This window comes from Falco rusticolus, chromosome 12 (assembly GCF_015220075.1).
Source record: "Falco rusticolus isolate bFalRus1 chromosome 12, bFalRus1.pri, whole genome shotgun sequence".
Lineage (NCBI taxonomy): Eukaryota > Metazoa > Chordata > Aves > Falconiformes > Falconidae > Falco > Falco rusticolus.
This window is the reverse complement of record NC_051198.1, coordinates 6,461,667-6,470,813: the sequence shown is the minus strand read 5'-3', so window position 1 is coordinate 6,470,813 and position 9,147 is coordinate 6,461,667. Positions and strand designations below refer to the sequence as shown.

General features: G+C 40.6%; 1 protein-coding gene across 3 annotated transcripts in view; it reads right to left on the bottom strand.

Annotated features, from left to right (window-relative positions):
- Positions 1-210: 210 nt before the first annotated feature.
- Positions 211-9,147, bottom strand: part of SNAP25 (synaptosome associated protein 25) — a 66,257-nt gene continuing 57,320 nt past the window's right edge. For all 3 annotated transcript variants that reach the window (XM_037405614.1, XM_037405613.1, XM_037405612.1), the window contains 3 exons: positions 8,056-8,181; positions 5,787-5,931; positions 211-1,533 (listed from right to left, as the gene is read on the bottom strand). In XM_037405614.1, the coding sequence (XP_037261511.1) occupies positions 1,465-1,533; positions 5,787-5,931; positions 8,056-8,181 (340 nt within the window). In that variant the 3' untranslated portion in view covers positions 211-1,464. The remainder of the gene's footprint in view (positions 1,534-5,786; positions 5,932-8,055; positions 8,182-9,147) is intronic.

Sequence of the window (9,147 nt, the reverse complement as noted above, 5' to 3'; positions counted from 1 at the left end):
ATATTCACTTGGAATGTACTGAGCATAAAATGCTATTTTTAGAGTAGTTACTTTTATACAGTACTGCAAACAGAAATGTTTTAGTTTCTTATGTGTGATACAGAACTAGTGTGTAAGGAGTCTTCAGGCTTTGCACTTCTCCTTTTCCCAGGTTAGAGGCAAATAACTAGTTGTCACTGACACATAGGGCACAAATGGATAAAGCAAGCATGGATTCTGAGATCTAGAATTTTTAATAATTTTTAAACTAGCTACAAAATGTCAATCACTTCACAAACTGACAGGAGACATAAGGAATTTCATATTACATGCTGTAAATGATATTTATCTCACAGTTTATCTAGAGTTCATTCATTTAGGTTTTTTTATTATTTTTTAATTAAGTCAGCTACTAAACATCTCAGCGATTTGGTGTGCATAGCTCTAGGTAAGCAACAGAGAACTGTACTGATAACAAACCACATGGGGATAGCGACTAGTAAGAGAGAGCCTTATAAAAATTACATTTCTTTGCACCATTTCATATGGTAGTCGTTTCCTCCAAAAGATAGTCTTCAAAAGCAGCAGACAAACCCAATATATTACACTTATTTCTTTTTGTCTTTGACATATTTTCAGCCAAGCTTTTATTTTGCTGGCAATGGCTAAATGGTGAGTGCCAAATCCCTCTTTTTTTCATAATTAAAAAAAATTATCATGATTAATAACTATATATATATATATCAACAAGAAAAAAGTGGCACAACTGCGAACTTGCTGGTATAACATATTCCCAAAAGAGTCCGAATACTGAGCATGCTTTTGTTGTCATTGTTGGTGTGCTACTGCCATGGGAAAATTCTTGTTTAAGTAGGAGTCTAAAAGTCTATTTATTCCTCATGCATAAATGCATAAATCACATCACTTTTTAGTGCAATGCTTGTTATAGTAATATAATTCCACATTGTCTAATTATGAAATCATAACAACAGATAATGGCTATGAAGAACTGAAGACAGCAGGTTCAAGTGCTTAAACATCATGATACCCAAAGACAGGAGCATGGCAGTAGCTCTGTGGAATGTCACAGTTTTACAAGAACAATACTGTATATTTAAAGGTTAACAGCACGTTTAGCATTCCAACAGTGTTGTCATTCAGCAAACATGATTAAAAAAAAAAAAGAGAGGAGAGGGAAAAAAGGAAAGGAACCCAAAACAGAAACAAGGAAAGAAAAAATCCCAAAAATCATCATAGTGAGCTATAGCCATCAAATCAGCACTATGTACAACCTTTGGAAAGAAAGATATCTAGAAAAAAATAATTACAAGTATCATTTTTGGAGAGCTGACGAACTACACAGGACAACATTTACAATGGGGCTGATATGTGCATGTGTGCAAACCTAGTAGATAAATACCATGATAAAAGCATGAAGGTACTGCCCTGTCAGACAGTGATAAAAGGAAATGCACTTTGCTGCATTTAACCACTGCCCAGCATCTTTGTTGCACGCTGGTTGGCTTCATCAATCCTGGTTTTGTTGGAATCAGCCTAGGGAAACACAAAGGAAAAAAACAGATGAATACAGGGCAGAAAGAGAACACCTACAGTGCTTTATGGACAATTCTCTAGTTTTGGCTAGGTCAGGGAAAAGAAGCAGCTTGAAAGTTCCGGAGAGCTGTTTTTTGTACTGGCATTAGGGACCCAAAAGGAAATTGCACCTCTGCTGGTTTTGTGACACTTCAGGTAGCCTTTGAGCAGAGCTTTTATGTTTGTATTCAGCTTCACTGAACTCTCGTAAATGCTGTGCCAGATCTGTAGCTGGTACTATTGATAGTGCTAGCAGTATTGGTGGTAGTGGATGGCAGGATAAGAACGGATGAGGTACGTGTGGATTTCACTGGTGAAAAGCTTCAATGCTCTGTCAGATTCAGTGGATCTGGGCGTGTTCTAATTTAGATCATGAGGCATGCAGTCAAAATTAAATAGACTTTTGAGAATTGCTGAAGCAGCAAAGCTAGATGATCTGATGTAGGGAATGCTGGCAAAGATAAATTTATTGCAAAATACATCAGTCTGGATTTCTTTGCTCTGCACATGAAAGGAAGGGAATAAGGTAGGAGTGATGCCATTATTCCTTTCTCTCAACAAAGTTCAACAGTGTAGTTGGAAGGGAAGAGTAACCTCTCTTATTGGGCAGCAGCATAAACAGGAATTAAGAAAAAGCAGGGTTTCTACTGTTATTTGAATCAACCAAAATGGAATTTAGTCCAGCATAGGCTCAACTGTTAACTTCACTGTCTTCCATGGGGTAACACTTGCTGTGAATATAAAATTCCATTAATAAAACACCACCACTTGGGAGGTTTAGGAGCTCTCTTTGGGTGGGAAAAAACTTTGACCATGGGTTTCTGTAGCTCTGCAGAAGTTAGTTTTGGAGACTAAAGATGCTGACAAAGAACTGACAAAGCTCCATTCAAGCCCGTGTTGCTATGCCAACTTATGCTAGCAGGGGGACTAGATAGAAAATGGTTTCAATTTCTAAAGTCAGACCTGTGGGAAAGGTGAGAGATGTGTTACTGCTTTAAAAGCATGAACTCAAATAGTAAACTCTTTTCAGTGGTTGATGTCTCTGTTTTGTTATTTTGTTAGCTTCGATGATTGTTCCCACATCTCTGGGGTGTATCCAAATTGTACAGATTTATTTTAAATCTCCAATTTGCAAAGACAGAATGGTGAAGTGACTTTCCCACATACATTTAAAAATCTTTTAAAATTTGTTTTACTGATGTGCAATAAATCATTCTTAAATATCTTGGGCTTTTCTCCATAATTGTTTTGGCAAATGCTATGTAGACATGTATTTTTAGTACAGTAGCATGTGCCAGATCCTCAACAAGCGTGGATCAGTATAACCACTCATTATAAGCCATACGTCTTTATTTTAGCTATAAGTTTGACTTTGTCTACCACATTATGGTTTCATGTGCTTTTACCTAATGAAGACTACCTAAAAGATAAGATCATGGTTTTGGAAGAAGTTACATTTGCCATGAAATACACGAATATTCATTGAATATTGATGAAACATTATGTTCCTAAATAGAAATACTAAGGTCTAATGATGTTGGATGACATTGCATCAAAGTCAAGGGGAGTCTTTGTGCAGATCTTCCCACTTAGATCAAGACAGAACACTTTGAACTACTTTCTTCCCAGCCTCCTATTTATGGCTCATTTTGGGGCCAGGGTCTTCTGGTGGTGATGTCCGGACCATGTAACCCACTCATCCCATCATTATTTTACTTTTTGTTCCTTTCTCTCTGATCTGAGGGAAGGATACAGGCTTTTATTCATTGCTGTCCTGATTACTATGCCTAGATCAGCTTACACCTCTGCACTGTAGAATTGCTCCAGTTTAACATATATGCTTTAGAAGCACTTTGGTTACCTTTGTGATGCACCCCCTCTTTCGCAAAGTGTGCCAGCCAAGGGTCATTCTAATGACCATAATGGAGCAAAAGTACAGTGCTCCAGCTGGTCAGGAAAAGTAAGCAACTCCAGCAATGCTGTATGCCCACCGCCAGCTAGGGACAATGGTCTGTTGGCATATTTCATTGTAAAATGGATGTGCATGCATTTGTGGTTTCAGTACTATCTGGCTAACCATCATTTCTGTCTTTTATAGACGGTTTTTCTAATATATTGAGTTTTTTTCTAGTATCTCATTACTATGTGCCCTTACTCTGAGAAATTTGGCAGATTTTCACCAAGACTGAAGACTGTCTTTTATGCTGCTTTCATGATGATTCCTCTGACTACACTGCAAGTCCATCTTTCAGGAATGTGTCACTGTTCCTTAGCCAGGAGCTTTGCCTGACAAGGCCTTCCTGTGAGGCTGGATTTAATGAATCACATTAGCTTGCGATGTTGTTTTTCCATTGCTGTATGAAATGCCTAACTCCGTAAGAGGACTGCATAGATGTGGAAGGCCAGTCCCTCAGTTAGCCAGCTACTCTCCACATGCACTGCCTAGAGATTTGGCCCACGTGCCTCAAAACCCAGAAGTTTGCAAGCCTGAACAGATAGGAGGACAGTGACTTGTTAGGCTTGCTGTAGTCTGTGATAGTATCCTGCAGGCACAGGTAGGACACAGCTCATTTCCATCCACATCCACAGTGTCTCCTGCCACTGTGTTATGTCATCTGTAGGGTGACTGGTAACATGTAATAGTGCATGTCCTCATACTTTCTCTGAGAAAATAGTGCATGTCCTAGACTTCTTATTTACAAGTAGTTATGATGTAGGCTGTATAATCTCCCAGTCCCTTCTCACGATGTAGATAGATATGCTGCTTTCTAGTGCCTTTCATATAAATAACAGCAGTAACCCCCACCCACCCCACTCCTATTTTTCCCAGAAATATGAAATGCTGCAGAATGGCATCACAGTAATATTGTGCATTTTTCAATACAGTCAAACTAACAGATGCAGCTTTATAAACCAAAACTTTTGACAGATGCAGAGCCATGTGCTCTGCTGTGTTATGTAACTGTCTGTCTGTCAGAGATGAACTTCCCACCTTGAAGACAATGTATACTCTGCTCAGTTCTCTCTGTAATCAAACTCCAATAAGGAAAGCTATCTGAGTGAGTCCCTCAGTGCAGTATTTTCTTTATTTTTTTCACTAGGCTCTGATGTAGTTAATTGACATGAAAAATAGGCGTGGGCATCGTGCTTGTGTGAGAAGGCTTGCACGTGTAAGAAGGCTCAAGAGTACAAGCTCTACCACTTAAGGTCAGAATTAACTCTAAGTAGCACATGTAAGTCCTTGGGTTAGATCCTCAGGTTGTGTAAATCTCAGCGGAAGTCGAGTGTTGTATTGATTTTACACCAGATGAAGATCTAGCCTCTTATGTCACTTCAGCCTGGCTGTGCCTGTGCCTGGAGCTCTGCCAGTACAAATGCAGATGGCTTGCAGATCTTGGGATCTGAGGATGGCAGTGAGTTCCCAGCCAGGTTTGAAGGATGCTGCTGTCTGCTTGAGAAATCTGCAATGCAGGTCTGGCACTGGAATGGTGCTCTCTTGCCTTTTTAAATGGTGGTTTTGTAGTACTGCTGAGTTTTTGTATTTCACAGGGGCCATGTAGAGCCCAGGATTTTATATAGATATATATGCACATATCTCTCTTTCTCTCTCTCTCCCCCACCTCCCATTCTCCGCACACACACACACACACACCCCCCCCAAGATTGCTGGCAGATCTCTGTCCTAATGTGATTATAAGCAGGCAGTATGACAAGACTGGCTGAACTGTTACCATATGGCAAAGTCTTGCTTAATAAATCCCCATCCTCTTTTGGGGACTGGTCCTCCAAACAGGTGATCCAATTCTGAATTGCTTATGGAGTTTCCAAGGGAAGGGAAAGTCCAGGAAAGTTTAAAACTTGCCAGGAAGTGTGGGGGTGTTCAGACCCAGGCCCCACAGTTCTGCCTAGCTCAGGGCACTTCTCCTTTCACAAAGCTGTTGCAGAAGGAGCCTCAATTCATGCTAAGAGGTCCCTTTGCCAGCTGTTATCTGGCAAGCACAACATTGTGGTTTCACTGGAGGTTACTGAAGATCCACAGCAGAGAGCTCTGCTTTGGCCCAAGGATTTAGAGGGAGAAGAGAGAAGAGCTCTAGCAGCTATTTCTGTCCCTTGTCCTTCTCCAAACTGAAGACAAACAGCAGCGTGCACAGCCTGTGCCTGCAGAAGAGGAAAAACAGCCCCTTTTTGGTCCTCTTAGAAATGTCAGTTCTTACCTTCTCCATGATCCTGTCAATCTGGCGGTTCTGTGTGTCGATCTCGTTGCCCATGTCCAGGGCCATGTGACGTAAGTTGCCAATGATGCCACTGACCTGCTCGAGGTTCTCATCCATTTCATTTTCCCGGGCATCATTTGTTACCCTGGGAGCAAAAAAACAGTTCTTTTAAGCAGACACAAAGGAGGTTCCCCCTGAAAATCTGATTCACCCAAAACCTCCTCTGCATCCTCCTTCACTTGTCATCTGAGGAGCATGCTGCTGTGCTCGGCTTAGAAGAAAAGGGATTAATAAGTAGCTAGCCTGAAAAACATAGACTTAATTTTTTGATTTGGGGCTTAATTGTCTAGGTTCATCACCACTTCATTTGTACTGCTCATGTCTGCTTCTCCTAGAAGTGTTGCTGTCTGAGCTTGTCTGTACCACATAGTACACCTCTCTGCTAGTGATGGTCCTTCTCAAACAAAGACTGAAAGGGTGCTCCTTTGGGACCTGTGTGTGGTTAGAGTGTGTGGGAAGTGCTGGACGGTGGTGGAATTGGAGCTATACCAGCTCCCCTCCTTGAACTACACATAGCTACGGATACTGTCCAGTCCTTGTACATTTGGGGCTCACTGAAATATTGGGGAAGAGCTGCTTCAGCTGTAAAAATCCTGACTTAACATCCTACTTAATTAAATGTATTTCTGGTAAATGACAGAAGCAGCTTCTCTCAGATTTACTGGCTTTAGTAAAGAACCTTTGTCTCTCATTCTTAGCACTGTCTTTTTCAGTTGTTTGGTTTTTAGTAGAAAAAAATTGTGCTTAGGCCAAGGCCTAGTTCAACTCTTCAGTGACTAGAGAGGCATGTGATGACTGACACTGGGAAAGGCAAGGTCCATGGGTTCCACTCGGAAGATCGCTACTTGAGCTTTATGCGATTTGTGTTTCTGTAGGTGCCAAAAGAGTGCTACAGGCTATTTGCAGAATGATTATGGTGTAGCATAACTTCCTTTGCTGCTATTCTGTTATCGTGCCCCAGCCTTCATGTTGGTGGGGCTGCCATCCAGAAAGAAAGGAAAAAAGTGAATGGCAGACCCAGCAAACTTAAATGGCAACTCCATCCCACGCTCCAGATTGCATGACAGCATTGTTTCTATCACACTGATTTCCCTTTATCACAGCAGCCAAAAAAATAAGTGGATAATAGTTTTGGGAAAGATAATTACTTATTAATCTGGTGTCCTTAATCTTCAGAGATCAAAGCTTTGCCTACTGGTATGCCTTTATCCATTCAGCTGATAGCATTGTCATCTAAATACATGCTCTATAAGCACTGTAATCAGTATGTACTTATTGCAGGATCCCTATGTATTGCTGAAAGTTTGCAGTTTGGTTGTCATTAATATAGCTGTGTGATTCAAACTGGCTTTCATTTGAGTGCGCAGGGGTTGCCACTAAAGCATCAGTGTTTCTCTGTAATTGTGGCTTTACAGCAGCTAGGGAATGGGGCGTCATTTCTCACTTAGTGAGTTTTTTTTGATAGTCACAAGCAGGGAAGTGGTGCACCTCTAGTTAAAAGTGTGCTTCAAGTTCTGCAATTGGCTCAGTGCTTTGGCAAGGAGCCTGAGGCTTTTTTTCTTTTTGAAAAGAAAGGAAGGGGTGCTGGATGCTTTGGTACATCTTCTAGCAAGGATGGATAATGAGCACTACATATCTTGAGACATAATAACAATAAACTAGTATTTATCTGACAATTAATTTCTGAAGTATTTGACAACTGTCATTAATAAGGCCCATAATAATGCCCCCAGGAAAAGTGCAGGCAGCTGGAGTGCAGAAGACAGTGCTTACTGGCAGTGACAGTCTGCAACCTCACATTGCTGCTGTGAAGTAAATAAACGGATACTATTTCTATTTTATTATTGCCCAAATCTGGTCAGTCTCAAGGAGGAAGGTTTAGGGCAAGGTTTTCAAGCATCTTCTCATTCTCAGAGCTAAGACCCTTTCTTCCAGGATTTCCAGCCACGTAACCATCCTTTGCAGTAGCTCAGGGAAGCACCCACAGGGCCCGGGAAGTCAGTGGATGCGGTAAGCCTTTAGTGCCTGTCTTAATCACTGACAACCTGAATCTGAGCACAAACCACTTGGTGAAAAACACTGGCTCCACTGCATTACTCAGCACCACCGAAGGAGTTAATGAGCGTCACAGAACTCATGACCATATGGAAGAAATCTAAATATATCAGTGACCAGGAGAAAGAGAGAAAACAGTAGATAAAAGGCTCACCTGCGGATAAAGCCACCACTGATGGCCATCTGCTCCCGTTCATCTACAACACGTGCAGGCTGGCTGGCTACAACACCGTCCTGATTATTGCCCCAGGCTTTTTTGTAAGCATCACTTGATTTAAGCCTATGCAAAAAAGATGATGAGTAACAGAGCATCAAGTGGACAAGGACAAACACGAAACTTTACTTCTCCAAGCTAAAAGCTGAATCAAGCAAATGAGTTTTCAGATAAGAGGGTCATTGATTGTATACCGATATATCATAACCCTGGATAAAAGGAGGGGTTTGGTTTTTTGGTTTTTTACTTTACTGCCACAACAACTGTGATGGTCAGAGGGTTTGTCTCCAATAGGATGAATTGCAGTTGTCAAGTCTACAACACCGCACACAGGTTTTTGGATGTTGACTTAGTTTCCAGAAAGAAGATTAAAAAAAAAATATAATAAAATAAAAAGGAAAAAGAAAAAAGAAGAGAAGAAATACAGATAAGTAGAAAACATTGTTTCATTTCAGTGACACATACATTTTGACATCAAACACAGAGAACGTACTGGCAGACAAACATAAAAACAGAACTGCCAAGTATAGTGTGTACATCACATCACAGCAACACACCCTCCTAGAGAAAAATGGATTTGGCTAGATTTTAACATTTTACCATGCAGAAGATTGGGCTCCTGTTGATATTATTTTAACATGTATGTGGCATAACAGGCATTTAAAGCCACTACCCTTTCCCAAGGTGATTTGGGATGATTTTATCATAAAATTCATAGGGTTCATTAGATTTTTCAAATAATATATCGGTACTTGAAAATAGTAATCATACATCGACAGTTGATGTACAAACCTTTGTCCACAGAGACAAAAAGTAAAATAGGCAGAAGTGAAATGAGTGCAGGAGAAAAGAAAAGATACGAGCAATCTAGCATCAGAAAGGGAAATTTTTCTACATTTTTCTTCATGCACCAGCTACAGGCATGAATAAGAAGTGAAGCATTCTCACTAAGCACAGTTGCCCCAATAGTTCATCATACTCTTAATGCATCAGCGGTAACAGCCTTCACAATAAGCAAGACACAGGCAAAAA